At 31.1% G+C, this 20990-nt stretch overlaps 3 protein-coding genes across 6 annotated transcripts; 2 read left to right on the forward strand and 1 right to left on the reverse strand.

Annotated features, from left to right (window-relative positions):
- Positions 1–10333: 10333 nt before the first annotated feature.
- On the forward strand, positions 10334–15983 carry LOC113854268. Of its 4 annotated transcripts, none has more exons than XM_027485175.1 (7): positions 10355–10531; positions 10675–10807; positions 10946–11049; positions 11695–11839; positions 11944–12081; positions 12220–12546; positions 12586–14722. In XM_027485175.1, the coding sequence occupies exons 1-7, from the start codon at positions 10491–10493 to the stop codon at positions 13870–13872; spliced, it is 2175 nt and encodes a 724-aa protein (XP_027340976.1). In that variant the 5' UTR covers positions 10355–10490; the 3' UTR covers positions 13873–14722. The 4 variants fall into 4 exon arrangements, with proteins under 4 accessions (XP_027340975.1, XP_027340976.1, XP_027340977.1 ...); XM_027485176.1 differs by having other exon boundaries at positions 12703–14722; XM_027485174.1 differs by having other exon boundaries at positions 10334–10531; positions 12220–14722.
- Positions 14854–15672, forward strand: LOC113855789. Its single transcript, XM_027487421.1, has one exon. It carries the CDS (start codon positions 14854–14856, stop codon positions 15670–15672), a length of 819 nt encoding a protein of 272 aa, XP_027343222.1.
- Positions 15984–17405: 1422 nt separating the features above from the next.
- Positions 17406–20598, reverse strand: LOC113855409 (ras-related protein RHN1-like). The gene is made up of 8 exons (XM_027487043.1): positions 20579–20598; positions 20388–20438; positions 19392–19469; positions 19118–19285; positions 18471–18519; positions 18131–18204; positions 17879–17972; positions 17406–17603 (listed from the first exon to the last, which is right to left on the reverse strand). The coding sequence occupies exons 2-8, from the start codon at positions 20424–20426 to the stop codon at positions 17506–17508; spliced, it is 600 nt and encodes a 199-aa protein (XP_027342844.1). The 5' UTR covers positions 20427–20438; positions 20579–20598; the 3' UTR covers positions 17406–17505.
- Positions 20599–20990: the final 392 nt, after the last annotated feature.

A 20990-nucleotide genomic window follows, 5' to 3' on the forward strand; every position in this document is an offset into this window, starting at 1 on the left:
TTAACAATTTTTATGTAGTTTTTATTTTAAAACTAATCATTAAGTTAAATTTTGCTATTATATATAATATGTTTACAAAATTTTAAATTAATCTAAAATTATTCATTACATTATTTATGTGCATCAAAATTAATATAATGCTAGTATATATGTTTAAAAAATATAAAAATTTCTATTTTGATAAAAATTAAATAAAAAATTTAAAATATATAACTATAATTTAACATTTCAATGGATAAAAATTATATTTGAAAAACATATCAAATAAAAATGTTCATTTTATTTAAAAATATCAAAACAATCTTTTTAAAATTTTAAAATCATGTAATATTTAAAAAATCACATAATTTTTTAATTTAATTATATAATTTTAATTAATATTTTTCTTATAAACGTGACTTACAGCACAAAAATAATAAAATCGATTACAAAGTCTAAAAAAATCAATACTTAAAACATCATACTTAAGATGAGACAATAAAAAAGAAGAAATAAGATCTAAAATATTAGAATCACATCGTTCTATATTATAATCTTTAATTTTGATTATTTATTTATAATTATATAATCTAAATATTTATCATCCTTATTTTTATATAACAGATATTCTCACTGGATATAAACAATAATCCTCGTGAGAGAGACTAGCATTTCTAACCTTTTCAAGCACTTAATGTACTAACTAACTCCTACGACTCCTATAGGGTTCTTTTAAATGTTAAAAGATCAGTTTACATTATATATTAGAAGTCAATACACACAGAGGACACATATGAGATTTATTATTGAACATTTATTTGTTTCTTTTAGAAATAATATTTTCACAACTTATACCTTTTACTGTATAGTTCATTAAATATAAGTGTATGACCTTTAGAATTGTGTCTCATCTTACTTTGTCAAACAATCTAAAAAACGAAATATATGAACAACGTTATTCTTCAAAATATAGTTATGAACATTTTCCTTTAGCTTAGAAAATAGATCACCAGACTTCAATTTTTAGGAAATGAAATAGCAATTGACTTGTAAATTAGAAGATTCCAAGTTCCAAACATAGTATATAAATGTATAATGAACAAATTCATGCGTAGAGATCACATTTTTTTATTCATGCTCACGAATGTTGAAACTAAAGCACTATCCATGCGCAATGCAATTATTCTAAAGAGAATATATAGCATGCTCGAGTATGGTATAAGTATAAAATATTCATCAGAATCTTTTTGCCAAAAGAAAAATTCATTGACGGTGAGGGTTGAAGCATGATAATACTACAAATCGGAAGAAAAGCACTTCCAAAACTCTTTTTTTACTGCATTTGGCTTAGCTTTTGGTAATAGAACCACATTCCACACCCTAAGTAGATAAGGGTGGAACCTAAAACCTTTTATCCTAAGCCATTCCATGGATAGATAAATTTATTTAAACAAAACAAAGGTAGATTGGTAAGCATTAATTAGTTAAAACTTTTATTTTTATTTCTCTCTTTCTTTTATATCGTATCATCAATTATATCTTCATTTTTTTTTTCTATATTTCTTTTCTCGTCACCATTTTATAACCAAAAGGCAGATGTCAACCAATATCTTTTTTTTAGTATATATATACACACACTACATGTCACTCACTAGTTTAATAGTAAACTTTACTTCTCTGCATAATGATCACTTATGAGCATCGGATTCTCTGGCTAATATATCACATCTGGCTGCTACAAAAACGACAAATTATGGTGGTTGACTATTTTCAAGTAATTTGCTAAAACATTTTTGTGACCCGCTAATTAAAATGGCTAATGGACTATGCTACTTGGGTAAGCAATGACTAAGTGTTCTTTTTTTTTTTTTTTCTCTTCCTGCAAATCATTGATCTTTGGATTTTATGAGTCCGATGTGATTTGCACTGCCGAAATGGGTTTGAGTGAGTTAAAAAACTGTAAGGGAGACCAGATTGCACAATAATATTATCTTCTGATTAGCCACAAATACAAGGGAAGTTAACAAGATGCACATGCAGCACAAAAGTTAGCTCTGATTTTGTTCCTTCAGCATTGTGGTTAGCCTAACAGAGAAATATAAATAAATATAACTTTAACAATGACCTATGGGAATGGGAGTGATTTCCTTTATTCATATTTCGTCTTGTACCACTTCTAATATTGTTCTAAAACGTAATGGATGACCTTAATGGAAGCGGTTAATCAGTGTTTAGTATCTTTAACCCATTGAAATAATACATCTTTTATTCTCGTCTGTCAAAGTATTCTGAGGCTACTTCCTACAATGCTCAAATGACTCACCCAAATTAGTTGAACCTTACTTTTGACTCAAAAAGAAAATCACAGAGTCACAAATTAGTTGCAATGTGTACGAAATATTTTTTACATTTCCAAATTAAAGTAATTTGGTTGGCAAAAAGAAAAATGAGAGATTAAAAAATCAGCATCAATTTTTGTTAACGCATATCTAAAGACACAGAATAAAAATTATGGACTGTTTCTTTTCTTTCTTGTTGGATTATAAACATATTCCGAAGTGCTGAAATATTTTTATAATATATATAACTTAATGCAGGACAGTTTATTAGTGAAAAACAAAAGCATTAATTAAGTTTCATCGTGCTAGGTTCCACATAATCATCATCAAAAGCATATGATGGTTAAACATTGGTCTTAATTGCACCTTGTTGTTCATGACCTGTTCAAATATAAGGTAACTAAAACCTTTATTTGAGATTTTAAAAATTATGGACCAAACTTAAAATAATATGAAATATTAATATTTTATTTAAATAAAAAATATTAATTAATATATTAATGTTAAACTAAATATTTTTAAAAAAAAGTATAATCTTGTTATTTCCTTTCTTTTAATTTTAATAATTATTTTATTTATTTTATTGATTGAATTTTATTATTCTTATAGTTTTAATTAAAATAATTATGCTCTACTATTTAATATTGTAAATGTTAAAATAAATCAAACGAACAAAATACTGATTGTTGTAAATGTTAGTTATTTATTAGGCATCTATTGCTTATATAGAACATTGTCTACAATTCCAACTATTTCACACAAATAAAGTTTTAAAAATTGAAAACCATAAAAATATTTATAATATATTAATAAAGAATTAATATATTCACTTTATCAATAATTAAAAACAATAGATAAAATTAATTATAATAATTTAATATTTACATCTTAAAAATTTAAATTCAAATTAATTAAATTACATCCATTCTAATAAATTATTTTCATTAAATTATAAATATCTCATTTCGAAAGTTTTTAAACCTGAATATTGGTTGAACCGACCCTAATCTCTTACGCTAATTGTAGGTGATTATGATTAAACCAGCATAAGAAAAATATACTCTCATTTATTCTAAGCACACTCGAACAACATAATTTTGTAAAACACTGTAAAAAAATTCATCTTTATTTTTGTAGGAAAAAAAAGGTTAAAGGCAAATACGTCACGAATTACTGTATTGTCAAAGAAAATTAGATAAAGATCGTTTTACATCCATTTTTAGGTGTATTGTATATATTCATGTAAAAAAAGAGAAATAAGAGAAGATAGAATATAAGTAATAATAATTGTGATGATAAAGAAAGAAAAAAACACATATTTAAATGAATATTAAAATTAAGTGTGAAAAAATATCACTTAGAGTAAAATGTGAATCCGATTTATATATATATATATCGTTATCTACGTCAGTGCTTGCGTTGTTAGTGTTCTCACCATGTGGAACCCGTTAATGAAGATGAGAAATCGAACACTTGCAGAGTGAAGAGCAACTTTATTAACACGCGTGCCACTAATTAAATACCTATAGTTATTGGCGAAATATTACGTGTGTTGAAAATCATAAAGATAGGTATATTTATTTTTTAATAAGTTTTAATCAATACTTTAAAATACAAATTAACATTTATTTATTTATTTATTCTTTCACCAACTTGACCAGCAAAAGTATTCAGCATATGCGAATATCTAATTAAATTGCACGCTTCATATTGTAAAATATTATGATCTATGGTTGGACATGACATGGCTTGTTAACGTCAAGTGGCATGCAAAATTTTATTGTAACAATTTCACACATGCATGTACGTAGTTCTTTGCTTTTTCTTTATAGCTAATATGCGATATTAATTATTTACTATGCATGAATTTATTTATTTTTAATTGTTAATCTGTTATAGTTAAGTCATCCGAAAGCTTTTTTTTTTCTCAAAATTCTTAACTACTCATTTTTTTTATTAAAATCGTTCATAAACTAAAGTATAAAGCATTTTAAATCCATCTCTGCTTAAAATTCATCAATTAATTAGACTTGACGATAAAAATTTAAATAATTAAGAAACTAAAATAAGAAAAAAGTATTGAAAGATTAAAATTATTTATTGAAGAATTAAAAATTAATATAATTAACCCACTCCTCCAACCTAACTCGATCCGCACGAATTTTCAAAAGTTTACAACTAACTGATCAATGTATTCATATGAACCCATATATAGTACGTGACATGATTGTTTAACTGTGTTTAACCAATTGTTAAACGGACCAATTCATAGCATTTTACTTATAGGCTAGCCTAAAATGGCTTGTAGACCAATCCTAAATGCCTTTTTTATGTAGTTTATAATTTTTTTAAAAAAATATTAATTCAAGAAAAGGTTGGTCTACAAACCTATAAACCAAAATAATTTAATCTGTGTTTTCTACGAACCAATTAAATCAACAATTAAACATGTTATAATTGTTCTAATCCAAGTTTGCGTCAACCGCAATTCATTTATTCATCTCTAGTTTTAGTAGAAAACAATGAAAACACGAGACTTGGATAGCATATGAAATAACGTTTCCGGTAAAGTGAATATATTTAGCGGGTTATATAATTTATTATTTTATTGATCATTAAATATAAGTTAAATAAAATATTTAAATTAAATATAATTTTTTTTAGACTAATATTAATATAAAAAATTATATATATATATATTCTAAAAGTAGAATTTTGATTTTTGTGGAATATGATCCACTTGCATATGTTATTTTTCCAAATAATCTTTTTTTTACTCGTACTTATCATTGTTATTTTAATTATAGTATTAACTATTATGTAGATTTAAATACATTAACTATTGTCATTTTCGCTTGTAAATAAAAAATGTTAAAAATTTAGAAAAAAAAATTATATAAAAAAGTATCACAAAATTTTTAATGAAATAATTTATTTATTAAATAATTTCTTAATCAATACATTAATACAATTCGTTCTTTTTGACCTTAGAGAAGTAAAGAGAAAAGGCAAGCAACACTGATATTGGTTACAAATACAATAGAAACCGGAAGCAATCAAGAGGCATAGGTGTTAGTGACAAAGAAGCAATGGTCTCTATAAATTATACAGCGAAAACAAACTTCATTGTTTATAAACTGATATCAGAAATTAATCTTTTTGTTTTAAAAATTTAGAAACTGATATTAGAAACAGTAATCAAACAGGCCAATGATTGTTCTTGTCTTTTATTTTTGGAGTTTTACAAAACTTTCTCGGAATACAAACAGTGATAGCTGGTAATGCTATCAGAAAAGTGAATGAAAAGGATTTTGAAAGTACAATTTCAATTTATGGAAATACAGGCTTCAGACTCGTCACCTTACATAAAAAGACAAGAAGCATTTTGCGGCCCAATTCACCATTGTGGACCAAACTGGGTTGATTTTGTTTTTACAAGACGAAGAGCCCAAACCAAACCATGACAGTTCACCGAAAACAAAACTCGACCCTGACGTGCCACGTTAGGAAAAATTAAAGCAATTATGTGTTTTGATTAATTTATTTTTTTACCAGAGAATTTTTAAGGATTTTTTTAAATTATGAAAAATAAAAATATTACATTAACTGTATATTTAAATTAGTTTTTTTTTGTGCATGTATAAAAACATTATTTTGTGTTCGTAATAATATATAATAAAAATTGTTTTATCTATGAAATGAAATTTTTCCATGAAGAGATATAAATAATTATATCGTAAAAATATGTTTAAATTAGTTATTTATATGTAATAAATGGTTAAATTAAAATTTTGGTTCATATATATGCACATTTTTCATCGTAGTTCTTATAACAAAAAAACTTATATTTTGATTCTAATATTAAAAAAATATATTTATAAATTGATCTTTGGTGTTTATGAAAGTTGTAAAGGTTTTGGTGCTCTGTCGCGTAGGGACAATAAAAATTGAGTAACTGAATCAAAATATAAAATATTTTTTATGTAATGACCAAAATAAAACATAATTTAAGCACAGTGAACAAACATAGTGCCATTATATTGTAATATTGTCTGCATTCTTTTCATGTAAGAACAAAATAAAAAACGGTGTTAATTAAGGAATAAATTTATGATTTCATAAACCAATATATAATCAATATCAGATCATGATAATAATTACAAAACTTTTATTCTTTTCCAAAAGTATATGATACAATCCAAATATTCATATAACGTGTTTCTTTCCTTCTGAACTTTCAGTTGCTCAGTTTTCCTTTTGATTCCAGTATAGTTAGTTAGGTCAACTCTTTCAACTATTTAGTATAAGTTATGATGAACTTGAATGAAATTTGTGTTATGACAATTCAATTACAATTGAAATAAGTTTTTTTTTTGTTTTTTTAGAAAATTAGGAAAGGGGGAAGGGAGTTTATAATAGTGAGTGGAGTGGGCAAATAGCTAATATATATTACCAAACCTTCTCGACATCTTAAGATTTGGTACAACCACCTATCTTCTCAAATATACACAGTCAACATTTGAACTAATTAATATAAGTTATGGATCATCACAGCAACTATACTTTTAAGAAACAAGCAAAATTCAACTCACTTTATTTTAGTTTTGTTAGCTTCTTTCCTCTTTCATTTTGTTTTGTTAACCTCTTTCAGGGCCTAACTTATTTGCATAGATAATTTAGGTAACAATCTTGTTCTTCTTTAACAGCTTAATTATCAATTGGTGTCTCTTACAAGTTTGATGCTTAGATGCATGATGAGGCTTCTATCATGGCTTATTGGGGAGCCAGCCATGTCACTCTCAACCTTGCTGTACTACAGTGGTCTTTTGCCACACGATATTGTTTTGCTACGAATGGTTAGACACGATTTGCTTGACCACGAAGATCACCTCTTCTATCTTCTCATCAACTTTTTTAGTTGCTTTTGGTATACTTTCTGTTTTTAATATTCAATTTGCGTGTTTATTGAATTGATGCCGATTGTACGTTTTCATGAGATTGTAAGTTGTAACCTTATTCATCGGTGATATTAATACTATTGGGACTTTACGAATGAAGCCTTTTATGCACGTAACTTAGTGAAGTGATATATACATTTATAATTTAATTTAGAGTACATTAAAAATTTATTTTAATGTTTCCGGTGCTTTTCAATGGTGAGCTGTCTTGACATGTATGGCAAATTAACAGGGAAAGATACAAAGATGTCGAGGCATATATACTAGGTGATCTTTATTTCATGAACAAAATTAACACCGAAAACCCAGAGAGTTCCCAAAAAATAAAAAATAAAAATTAACAGTATGTGTGTACAACTACGTACCCTGCCCATCGGCTTGATTACAAGTATAAATATTCAACCCTAGCATATTACTAGATGATAATATAAAAGTTTTACATTAATATTAAAAATGTTAATGGTACTCTTTTTTTTAATTCATTTATTTTTATTATAATTACTATTAAATAACGTGAGATCACAAGAATTTCATTAATTAATTAAAAAATATTTCAAAAATAGTGTAAAAAAAGTATGTTGACGGTAATTCTCTAATAATATCTTATAATCACTTGAATTTGACAGAAATTTTTCTTTCGGCTCATGACTCAAAAGAAATCTATCGTTAACTAACTTTTCTTCTCGTTCGTAATGATTGAAAAAACGTAATAAACAACTCTTTTGGAAATACTCACTTAATGCGCAAAAAAATATAAAAGGAAATGAAGACGATAATAACAATTATAATTATAACAAGTTATTATTATTATTGAGAAGTTAATTAAGCACTGTATATGATTGGTATGCCTACCCGTGATTATACCACTGTCCCTTTTCCTATCCTAATCTCATTTTTCAATCTGCAGTCTATCTTATTATTATTATTATAGCTTTCTATTTTAATGAACTTTAACAGCTTAGTGCTAAATGATTGAGTACTTTGATTAGCAGAAAAAAAGAAATTATAAATGTTCAATAAACCATTTCTTATAGGACTTAACAATTTATTTTAACAAATAAATTCCTGAAAATTTTTAAAACATCTTGTAGTAACAATGTATTTCTTTTGCAATAAACTATTTTCTTTTGATATACAAAAGACTTAAAATATTTTTTATGATAAAAAATATGTTTCAATGTATATTTAAATCATCACCCTTCAACTTGAGTTAAAATAGGATAGGATATTTTCATTTTCTATTTTAACATAAGATGTTATGTTGATCTCAGCCATTTAATTTAATTAAAAACTAATAATAAAAAGATTTTAAAAAAATCACTTTCTCGTTTTATTTTTTTTATATTTTATTTTCTTCTCTCTCTCTCTCTCTCTCTCTCTCTCTCTCTCTCTCTCTCTTTGCTATTTTCTTCTTTCTCTTTTTAACGACACTCCAAATCGGACTCATATATTTCTAAAATATTTCTGTTAATTAAAAGCAGCTTTTATTGTTTCTAAATAGATTTATTTTATTTTTGAAACATTTAAAATTTTACTTTAAATGTTATTTTATTCATTAATAGACAACTTTTTTACTTTCTCTTTTTATTCTTTTTTTCAAATTCTCTTTTCTTATTTCTCTTTTTAATGACACCCAGATCAGACTCCCGTTTCTCTAAAATGTTTCTTTCTAATTAGATCTTTTTTATTTTCTAAACATCCAAAATTTTACTTGCAATTTTATTTTATTTATTAATTAATAGGACAATAAGGCATATTTAATTAAAAATTGAAGCATGGACTTCATAGCCAATGACACGCAATTCAATGTTCTTTTTATATCGAAAAAATGAAAATAAACTAGAGATATGTCTGATTTTGAATGTAAAATAAAAAATGAAAAGGAAAACGAAAAAAATATATTTTCAGTTGTTAATTAGTTTTAAATTAAAATAAATAATTTAATTTGATCAACATGACATATCATGTTAAAATAGAAAATAAGAAGACCCGTTCTCCATGAAAATAAATAAGATTTCAAAGTTAGATTAAATGTTGATATTTTTTTTAAATGAAACTCTACAGTCAATAAAATTTTAAAAAATTGAGAAAAATAAAATACTACGGTTTGCTTTTAAAAAATATAAAGTGGAAGTGATTGGAAATTTTCACACAAACCACGTTTAAAGAGATATTTTAAATGAATAATAATTTTGAATGATATAAATTAAAGTCAAAATTAATTTGAAATTCCTTTCTCTTATTTGATTGGTAGTTTTTAAAATTTATTCAAGTAATATTAGTCGTGAGAATATGATAAACTATCTATATAAGAATACTTCAAATGATACGAAAGTATAAAAAACAAAATTTAATTACTACCGAAATTTTATATGTGAAAATAAATCAATAATCATTTTTTATAATCAATTATAAAAGTGAGGAATACATCAAAATGTATTAAAAAAAGAAATTTTAACACAAAATACTAACATAATTTGGTAACAAAGAGAATATTTTTACATATAATCTCATATTTTAAACTATTGACTAATGAATATATGTTAAAAATGTTGATTATGAAAGTTCTTAAGAGATTTATTCCAAATAAATTATACAGAAATACGTAATGATGTAAAAGATAAAAATAATAAAAAGTGACATTCTTGTGGAATTTCCCCGGTTCAGGTAAACCGTTAAATAGTATGATCGCTGACACAACGGCTCTTAACCCCTTACCCCGTTTGGTCCCCACCCGATTGCGCCAACTGCGCCTCCTTTACCCTAATGCCATCCAGCTCAGCATCTTACTTTGCATCCTCACCGTCCACTCTTTCTCCCGTGCCCCCCGAATCAGCGGCCCAACACCTCGGTTTCATGCCAATAAAATATTTCTACCCGCAGTGAACAGAAAACCTCTAACTACCGAAAATACCCTTCTAACGTTCGCATTAACAATCGTCTTAATCGAAACAACCAAAGGTCATCATCGTCGTAGTAGAAGCGCCATCAGAAAGATCCTTTTCTTAAACCATAATTTCCTTTTTCTATTTATTTGCATTGATTTTGTATTTTTTTATATTATTATATTTTTCTCTCTCACATTCTCCTTCCACTGCAGCAAACAAAGCCTGTTCTGTGTTGTTATTCTTTTTTGACAATGGCGAATATTGCCTTTTGAGCTTCCGAGTTTAATCGCTCGCTGAGTCAAACCACCGAGTCGAGATCTTCCAACATGTTGGACGGGCTACTCGGCAGAAGCTTCACCGCGAAATGGTTCGCTTCATGTGCTTTGCTATCTTCTTTGTTCTCGTTGATGATTGTTATCTGAGACGAAAGTGAGAGCGATTTTGAGAGTGTGTTTATGCTTCTTCTAATTACGATACTCGTGTTCTCTTCTTCCGTTTCCTTGTTTTCAGCAAATCGTTGATTAAACTGACAAAGAGTCGAATCGACGTAATAAGGAGGAAGCGAAAGGCAACGGAGAAGTTTCTGAAGAAAGATATTGCTGATTTGCTACTCAATGGTTTAGATATTAATGCCTACGGAAGGGTAAGATATTGTGAGGGTTAGGCTTTGAAAAAGAAAAGCATGCTAGCTTATATATATAATCGTGTTGATAATTCGTTTGTTTGTTTCATGAATTAGCTCTAATTAAGTTGTATGGTTGCTTGCGAGGTGCTTAAACAGGCTGAAGGACTCATGGTTGAGCTGACACTGACATCTTGCTACGGTTATGTTGAGCAGTGCTGTGACTTTGTGTATAAGCATCTCTCAGCGATGCAGAAGCTGAGGTATCGTAAGTTTGTTTTAAATTTCTGCTTTGATATTATTGACATTATTTCTCATTTGACCACAGAATTTGTGGCTGATGAAGTCAATCTATCGGTTTCTGTGTGAGTATTATAATTGCTCATGTAAAAAATAAACTATATCGTGAAATTCGGGTACTGGATGAGGACTGTGCCCAAGCTAGATGCAGTAATATTTCTTATGAGGTCATGAACAGTTTTCTTTTCCCACATTGTCTGCCCCGCAGACATAATTGTAGGAATTGAATCGTGTTGGGGGAAAGATGTTCCGATTTCTGTCTATGATACTGCCATGATTCTGAAAGAAAAACAGCTTTAATGGTCGAAAAGATAATGTGGATATGCATCTACAAATTTACGTGCGTGTAGTTCTTCTATGTGCGTGGCCGAAAAGATAAAGTAATATTAATAATGATTATGGTGAGATGAACTGGTCAGAATAAAATGACAAATGTGGGTATGTTTATTTATTTTTCGGTTGACTGATTTGGATTGGTTGGACACCTGTAGCTATAATGTCACAAATATCGCAAAATTGTTATGGTTGGGTAGCAGTGGTATATTTAATATTTTCCTTGAATTCAGAAGTTGAAACAGTTGGCTTAACTGCTTCCATTTCTTTTACAGTGGTTGCCCTGAGGACTGTAGGATGGCTGTTGCGTCAGTGATGTTTGCTGCTGCAAGATTTTCTGATCTACCAGAGTTACGTGACCTTCGACAAGTATTTCAGGAAAGATATGGGAATTCCCTCGAATGTTATGTCAATCAAGAGGTGACTGACTGCTCACATTTTTATTTATATTAGAACTTTACATGTTAATCACCACGTTTTCTAGTTTCAATCACTGACTGACTATATATTGCCCATTATCTCAGTTTGCTGCAAATTTGAATTTCAAGTCCTCTACATTGGAGAAGAAGGCCTGGTTGATGCAAGAGATTGCATCTGAGTATTCAATAAACTGGGACTCCAAGGCTTTCAAACTGAGGATGTCGAGATCCTCTGCTGCACAGGTGCTGTCTTTTGCATTTCCTTTTCTTTTCATCTTGGAGTAGTTTCGTTGTCAAACTGAATACTCATCGAATTCTTAGTTTACTTCAAATATTGATGTGTCTAAAATTGTTATTATTTGATATAAATGACTTTTACAGAACCACAATACTTGTATGTCTAATCATTTGACGGATCATGGTACATTATCACATGGCAAGGATTTTACCCAAAGAGAAGTAAGGAATGATGTTCTGTTAGAGAAAATTCATGATCGTAGAAATGATGGGTGCATATTTCAGAATGGCAAGGAAGCTGTTGTCTTAAACCGACTTGATCATGATCTTCAGTCTAAATCCACACTCCCTGGAAATGGGTACAAGCCCCTAAATGGTCGGGAAGTCCCTCAGAAAAGGGATGGCCATGATAATCAACTAACAGGGAGGCAAGCGATTACTGTTGATAAGAGTGATAGAAGCTATTGGAAGGAGGGTAGTATGCTAAAACCGATTGGACATTCATCTCAGGAGAAAACAGTGACACAATTTGAAGATGGTTCCAAGCTGGATAATACTTGGGGAAATACCACCCTTCCAAGAGAAAACCAGGGTAGGGTACTAAAACCGATTGGGCATTCATCTCAGGAGAAAACAGTGGAACAATTTGAAGCTGGTTCCAAGCTGCATAATAGTTGGGGGAATACCACCCCTCTAAGAGAAAACCAGGGTATTATGCTAAAAACAATTGGACATTCAGCTCAGAAGAAAGCAGTGGAACAATTTGAAGGTGGTTCCAAGCTGCATGATAATTGGGGGAATACCACCCCTCTAAGAGAAAACCAGGAGACTACTGCTGCTAGGAAGTCTCCTAGTCATGCCAGAGTGCATTTCAAGAGTAATGTGTATGACCCATTTGCTATTAACCATGTTAGCCTACCCGATACTGATAAATCTGAGAGAAAAATGCAAAGGGATGAAACACTTGCGCCGAAGCCCTGCTATAGTAATGCCATTCCACCTCCATATGTTAAACATCCTAACTCTAAGAAGCAGAACAGCACACGGGGAGCCAATATGGTATCTTCACATGCTGACAATGATGGCATGTCTAAATATCATTCAGTACATGACAAACCTAATGCCGCTTCTATGTCAGAGAGGATTCAAATAGGTTTGGATAATTCTGACCTTGATTGGCAGGGCAGTAGACATGAGAGGCTGAGCACGCAGAATCGTGAAAAAGAAATCTCTTTTAGTGAAGATTCTGAAGAAGTGGCTGTGGGAAAACAAAAATCTATGAGGCGAAAGCACTCAAAATCACGACCTAGTTACTATGATGCCTCTAATGAAGATTCTGGACTCGAAAGAAAATCGAGAAGCAGAAGCAGGAGAAGAGATGAATCAAGACGTGGTCTGCAAACTTGCTTTGATGATGAACGGTATCAAAATGTCGCAGAGGAAAGGATAATAGATAAATTACTGATCCATTATAGCAAAAAACCATCCATCCTTGTGCCTGAAAAATTAAGAAGGAACTCTAAAACTCACCATGTGCGCCTAGTGGATAAGTCAACCAGTGAGTTACTGCAGAATGGAAGCACAGATGGATCTGATGAGACGCCAGAGATGGTTACTCTCGCACCACGTTCAGTTTCCCTTCCTCGTGAGCAACATGAAGGTGTGGAAATTAAGAAAGTATTCACTCGTGCTGCTACATTTGAGCCAATTAGATCACACGAAGCTCGGCATGTGCATCCTAAGTTACCTGACTATGATGATTTAGCAGCTAGGTTTGCGGCCTTAAGAGAAAGATGAAGGATTTAAGTAATATGAATAATTTCTTCTTTTATCGCCATGATTGCACTCATTATGATCATCACGTTTTTATCTCCTATAATGTTTGAACCTGAAATTGTTGAAGATTCTATGGTGCTTCTTTTATTGCAAATGGTTGACTACTTTGGAGCTCGACTAAATCATCGTAGATGGTCCCGTCTGTGTGGTTGACAGTAGTAAGTCTTCCATCATCTTACCGATGCATGCCCCTACAGGTTACACGCAACATTTATTTCAAGTTTTGCCTTTTATGACTGTAAAAGTGTTTGTACCAAAATACTATGGTGTTCCTACTTTCTTCCGGGTGAGGAACGAGGATAAAATATGTTGAGATTTGCTATTGGTTCAGAGCTCTTACTCACCCCTATTCTTTTTTACAGACAATGGCGTTCATTTATACATTCATTGTTTAGTATTTATGTAATATTTATTATTTAATTACACAAGTATTTTTTAATTCTGTAACTTCACATTAATTTAGTGACTTATCTCAAGCTTCAATGCATGACTGTGGCATGTGGTTAAAGTTGTACTAAAGGGCATCTCGAGTGTGTGACTTCCAATTTCAAGGAACAACTCAGAAAAAGGAAAAACAGTGAAATTAATCTACAGGAATGTATCGGTGTAAAGCTTTAGTTAGTTTTACCATGTGAGCATACGGCAGTAAATTAACAAATTGACTATTCTGAACTGGAATGTCAGAACTCAAAGTCCTAACTAGTTTCAGAACAAAAGCCTTTGTGTTCCCTAGGACCATTTCTCCTTTTACTATTAGCATCCGTCTGCATCCAAACCTCCTGTCAAAGATAAAGGACTGTTTCCCGCCAAAAGGACTTGTTCATCCTCCCCCTATATTACAGTGCTTCTTTTACCGCCACATCCTACGAAAGAAGAGACACAGAAAGAGAGAGAGGTCAAAGTCCATAGTCCAAAGAGATGAAGGGAACATCCAAAGTGATTATGGGTGCAACCTTGGTGATGGTGGTGACCCTTGCAGTGGTCCTTGGCCTAATATTTGTGCTGCTAGCTGAACTCTACTGTTCTCTCTTACTTCGCCGGCGCCACCTCAGAAACAGCAACTCCAACACTATTCTCACCACCCCCATTCAACCCATCACAACCAGAGTCAATGCTTCTCCTTCACACGCAGCATCACACCCCCAACAACAGTCATCTCCGTTCAGTAGCATCTATGCACAAGGGGTCCTCCAAGCTCCAAGCAGCATCCTTTTACCCGCAGTTTCTTGCAAAGAAGACAAAGCTGGGCCAAGGAAGCAACATTCTAAGCTTCATCAGCTTGTTCAAATCCAAATGCAAACCAAAGAATCAGATGCAAGCCTATGTCAAGTTGTGGTTCATCCAGATTCTTCCCCACCACCATCCTTCATCTCCAAAGCTTCCCCAAAGCCAATTCATCAAGATCCTCCTTTGGGTAGTTCCAGTGGCGGGGAACACCTTGTGTACATTTCCAACCCCATTTATGAAAATGATGAGAGCCAAGGCAGCGGAGCAAATACCCCATTTGAGACACCAGACACTTCACCTTCACGTTTGGAAAGAAGTGGTTCCTCTGAGGAAGATGAGGCACTCCCTTGTGTTACTACTCACTCACCTCCACTTACACCTCCTCTCACTCCAATGAAGAAGCTCCCTGCAGAGGCTTGTTCTGTTTCTCTTAGAGATGCTAGGTCCTTGGGCACTTCAGGCAGTGATTCCCATAGCAACAATGGTCTCTCTTCTTCAGCCTCCGCTTCCCCTTGTACTTCTCCTTCTTGGTAATTGTGATTCTTCAATGGTGTGGCTAGATTGCTAGAGTAGAGCTAAAGCCTTTTTTTTTTTTTTGTTTGTTTCATTGCGAGGGTAGTTTTGTAAATGAAGTAATAGTGGGGGTAGTGACTCGGAAGAACAAGATCAAAAGTAGCAATAGCAGCTGCTTAGCATTTGAGAAAAAGCTAAGAGTACTTTCTTTTTGCAGGCGTGGCTATCATGGCGCTTCTGTTCTAGTAGCACTCATGGCAACTCAACTTTTTTTACATCTCAGCACTTTCTAGCTAATTATATCAGGGAAATGAACGGTCTTTATTACCATTGGCATTTGATACACTTTCCTTGTTTTTTATTGGAAAAAAGTTGCATTTCCTTTTGAGAAATGTTATTACAAAACTTAATTTACAACTATATATTCAAAAATATAAAAAGACAAAATAACAAATAACTTTTAATTTGTATTTTTTAATTAATAAAATAAATAATGATATAATTTTATCTTTTAACACTTCTGTATGAATTGTAAAAAAATTTTGTAAGAATATCACATCTCTTTACGTTGCCAAGTACGAAAATTTTAAAAAAATTTCTTGTCTTCTGTTATCGTTAAAATGCAATGGAAATGTTTCAATCTGGGTTTCTGAGTGCCTGAGTTATGATTCCCATGCGTAATAACGCATTGAAAGGTAAACCCACAAACTAGCTGTCAGCCCCTGCAACTGCAATCTGTAAGCACGGTATGTAGTTTTTGGTCCACTTCGATGAGGACGAGCACATCGGCTGCTTGCTGGAGTTCGATTAGGCAAGAAACTTCAGATTTCGCCTTGTTATGTTCTGATTAGTAGTTTTGGATGGTTGAGATAATGAAAGATATTCTATTTGTTGGGAGCATGCGGAGCTGATATGTTTGGACAGATAAAAAATACTGTAAACTACTACTCGATCTTGAAAGAATATATTAGTCTTTTAAAGATGAAAATAATTATTTTATCATCAAAAGGCAAAATGAGATTACCAAGATCAAAATTCCTTTAAAACTATAGTCAGGTGACCAAAGTTTTATCATGTTGCACAGGCAAGTGGTTAAATTCATAAAATGTCAATGGAGAAAACATTTGAGATGCCAATGTTGCCATTACTATGGCAGACAGTACGGATAGCTCCTATATACGTTTTCCCTTTAGCTCGAGGTTGATGAGTAAGTATAGTCCATCCTTTTGTTTGGCCAAAATCAAGTAAACAGACAAATTAGTAATTAAACGTTAGTTATAGAACTTGCGTTTAAGATTTTTAAATATTCTTCCCTTTCAAAAATAAGAATGTACTTCAACAAGAGGTGCCAATAGAAAAAGCTCAAGGGAGGTGCCGATAGAAGAAAAAAAAGAGGTGCAAAAAGGCCGGTTGTAAGTAAGCATTAAACAGAATAAATGAGTAAGAGTTGTTAACTTGAATTTAAGGATCTCAAAGTAAACTTTTTTATTGAATAAGAACACATTTATTACATTAAAAAATTTTAGAAGTGTGATAAAATGCTTTTTTAAAATAAAAATTTACCCTCTTTTTTTCTCTTAAAGCTCAACAGTAAAAATTGATGCTAATATTTTTCAATAAGAACAACTTTGTGCTTGAGATCTTACGATGCACGCTGAACAAATGTTTGTTCTTTTCTGACCATGTATAGATCAACGATGGACATGGATGCATCCATACAACTCATGAAATGATATAAATGAAGATTCCCCCAGTGATCTGTGAGCAGTGAATTATGTTTCCGGTATTTGAGTACAATATACACGGAATTAAACATAATATTTTCCAAAAGAAAAGATTCTTAAGGGCATGCCATTAAGCACAACAAAACAGTCTTCTTCTAGTTTCTTGAGGTCTGCTATCCAGCTTGATTCCAGTTTGACGTGAAGGGTTAGCTTTTGCCAGTCTCTTAGCTGCAAAACGTATTTTTGGGAGGTCAAGAATCTTTAAAAAGAGCGTTAATAACCAACCATTAGTGTCACCACATTCATTTGGTTAAAATTCCCAAAGTTTAATATTTCTTTGGTTAAAGATATGCTTCTTGATGTGTTGGTATATATTTTTTAACAGAACAGAAAGGCAGAACATGCAATTCAACAAAATTTGAGCCACTGAAAAGGCAATGCAAGTGTTCTTACTTAAGAGACACCGCTTCTTGGCCTCAATACTTAAGAGGGTGAATGGTTACCTATTTCATAGAAGAGCTCATTCACATTCTGTGCTGTTTTTGCTGAAGTTTCAAGAAAAGACAAGCCATTTTCTTTGGCATATTCCTCACCCTCCTTCAACCAACCATCAATACATAGCATGTCATATGAAAATTAGTACCGAAACAAATTCTGATTGTGGAGATTAAGAGCCAAGTGAACCTCTGAAAATTATATAATGAACAATCATGAAATTGAGAGAACAATTCACTAGAACAATTCACTAGAAATACCTCATTTCCGACTTGTCTCTCCCCTTCCAAATCAGCCTTGTTAGCCACCAAAAACATTGTCAAACTTGGATTTGCTGACGTAAATTCAGTGAACCATCAAATTTTATCATATTATAAAGTTGTGATGAACTTTATCAGAATGATATCTTAAACCCATTTCAGCCTTTTAAGCATAAAGAAATCTGGTTCTGATGTAAATACTTTCATAAAAAAACTCACTCTTACTAATGAATTGGATGATCATGATAATGATCTTTTACAAGTTTTAGTATCAGACAATTTATATTAATCTCAATAGCTTCTTAAGTTTCTTTAAAACATTTACATTTTTGACAGTTACCTTGTCTTTGCACTTCTCGAACCCACTTCTTTGCTCGGACAAAAGAATCCTGGGTCAGAAATACATTATTATTTATTCAGTCAGATATTTTCATTGGAAATGTATTTAGACATTTTGCAATAGATATCTAAACAAAACACAATACTGAATCTTTTAAAGAACACTAAAACACTAGTTGGCCCTAATCAATGTAGTTAAAGCCTGTTAGTTAGTCTTCTGATGCTGACAGAAAACTAACCACATTGTTTGGGGGCAACTAATATTGTAATAAATGATAAAATACATTAGAATAATCATGAATTAATAGTATATTTATATTAAGCATGTGTTAAAGAAGTTAAACTGCTAAATCATGCTTAAAATGCGATCATATTCCATACACTACCCTGGCCATACAGGGACCTTTTTCTTTTCTGTTGAGAATAAAATATGTGTGGACCTAGTTACTTCTCCAAATTTGGTATTTCCCAAGTCATGAACTTATTATTTTACAAAAGAAGAATTTTCTAAGTAAAATTTTTATACGCTGTTCTGACTTATAGGATTAAGTACCAACTACCGTAGATGGGGTTAATTTATCTTTCATGAGAAAACTACTCCTTGAAGGCACTTAATAATTAGAAGCGAAAAATACAATATATAGTTACCATGCTTGTAATATCATACACAACTATGGCAGCAGCAGCACCTCGATAGTACATAGGAGCCAAACTGTGGTATCGTTCCTGTCCTGCTGTGTCCCATATATCAAATTTTACAGTGGCTTCATTTAAAGACAACACCTGAGTAAAGAATGCAGCTCCAATTGTTGATTCCTGCACACATATGTTAATGGAAAACCACTAGAATATATTATGATGTGAAGAGGCTTAAAGAGGATTAAAATGATGAAGTACGGAAAAAAACAACAACAATAGTAACCTGGTATTCGGAAAATTGACCTTTGACAAATCTAAGAACCAAACTTGTCTTCCCTGTCCCCATGTCCCCAAGAAGTACCTGTGAAATCATAGAGATTAAGTTAACAAGTTGGGAATACTTTCTTCTGCTAACTGTGCATGCCCTTTTGATCACACGAAAATTAGGTAAAATAGATATTTGAAATTTAGTTGAAGAGAAAAATTAGAGACAAAAATTTGAATTTTTTATTTTTTATAATTTTTTCCTCTATTTTGTTATTTATTTTCACTTCAGCTAATTAATGAAAAAATACAACTTTCAAAAGCTCTCTCCTTCATATTTTCTTTCTCTCCAACCATAGGATAAATGACGAAAAAATAGTGGATAGAGGTAGACATAAAGACATAATCTTTTTGGTTGGCAGAATATGAAGCGTCCAACTAGAACTAATCAACGACTTTGCTAATGCAAGATAGAACAAGCTTGAGTACTCTCTGCATGTCATTAATATAAAGTCACTAACTGAATAAATAGCTAGAAATATTGTTACCTAAATGAATGGTTTTATATGTAACTTGCCCCCTCGGAAAAAATGGTGGAAAATGAACGCATATCATGAACGAACTAATCCAATTCTTTTAAACTCTTGATGCAGATAAATGCATGGTTTTATATCTAACAGTTATCTATAAACATAAATAATTTTGACTCATACAAATATAATTTTTCTTGAAGGATGAAGACATATGCACAAGCAGACAGAAACAGTAGAAAGATGCAAGCAGAGCACTTTTCAATAATTAAACAAACATTAAACAGTTGTTTATGTCACGTAATAAGATATGATTGCTTAGAATCCAACAGATATTTTACTCAAGAAATTAGTTGAAGTCCTAGTATATCAAATATGTTCTTCTGATTTAATTCCCAATATGTCAAATAGACGCTATTTCTATTCTTCAAATGGAGTTTATCGTTATAATACAAAATAACAAAAAAAAGGGAAGACATACCCACCAGTTTGGCCTGTAAACTCTTGTTTCCTGTCCTTGCCATAGCTAAGCGGATCTATGGAGGAAAAAAGAGAAAATTTCTTTAGTATATCAGAGGTTTTTCAAAGATTGAAAAGATAATCCAAAGGAAGGCAATGAGATGTTGGAAATGATAAATGGGAAAGCTAGAGGAGAGGAAAAAATAAGGATGATGACATTGTACAAGAATGGTAGTTTGTTGGTTGGACTGGTAAGTAAGCTATTATGTATAAAACTTATTATGTGAAATTGTGAACGACAAGCATTTTAATTTTTGCTAAGGTACATGAGTTAATTTTTAAATTTAATATTATTTATATCTAGTCAAGTTTTTTTGTTAGATTAAACAATTAAGGACAAATTATACTCATGTTTCCAGAAATTTAATAATATTATATTTAATATTTTTGTCTGTTTTAGACTTGTATATATTTCTCTCAATTTATATAATATATAATGTCATTTACCGTCGCTGTTAATACAGGCAATTTCTTATAATGTGAATTGAGGGAAGTATTATCAAAATAAAGAGGGACATCAAGTGTACTATTGTTAAACGTGAAGAAATATAGTGTAATTTATCAAAACA

The sequence above is a fragment of the Abrus precatorius genome, unplaced genomic scaffold (genome assembly GCF_003935025.1).
Source record: "Abrus precatorius isolate BTA unplaced genomic scaffold, Abrus_2018 Scaffold11, whole genome shotgun sequence".
In the NCBI taxonomy this organism is placed as follows: Eukaryota; Viridiplantae; Streptophyta; class Magnoliopsida; order Fabales; family Fabaceae; genus Abrus; species Abrus precatorius.

Bases quoted from the DNA above. Each gene is read 5' to 3' on its own strand.
- LOC113854268 (XM_027485174.1), top strand. From the start codon at position 10,491: ATGTTGGACGGGCTACTCGGCAGAAGCTTCACCGCGAAATG. The intron at 11,050-11,694 runs GTATCGTAAGTT...TTTCTTTTACAG, and splicing joins TCAGCGATGCAGAAGCTGAG to TGGTTGCCCTGAGGACTGTA. The intron at 11,840-11,943 runs GTGACTGACTGC...CCATTATCTCAG, and splicing joins AATGTTATGTCAATCAAGAG to TTTGCTGCAAATTTGAATTT.
- LOC113855789 (XM_027487421.1), top strand. From the start codon at position 14,854: ATGGGTGCAACCTTGGTGATGGTGGTGACCCTTGCAGTGGTCCTTGGC.
- LOC113855409 (XM_027487043.1), bottom strand. From the start codon at position 20,426: ATGGCAAGGACAGGAAACAAGAGTTTACAGGCCAAACTG. The intron at 19,470-20,387 runs GTGGGTATGTCT...ATGATTTCACAG, and splicing joins AGAGTTTACAGGCCAAACTG to GTACTTCTTGGGGACATGGG. The intron at 17,604-17,878 runs GTAACCATTCAC...TACGTTTTGCAG, and splicing joins TGAGCTCTTCTATGAAATAG to CTAAGAGACTGGCAAAAGCT.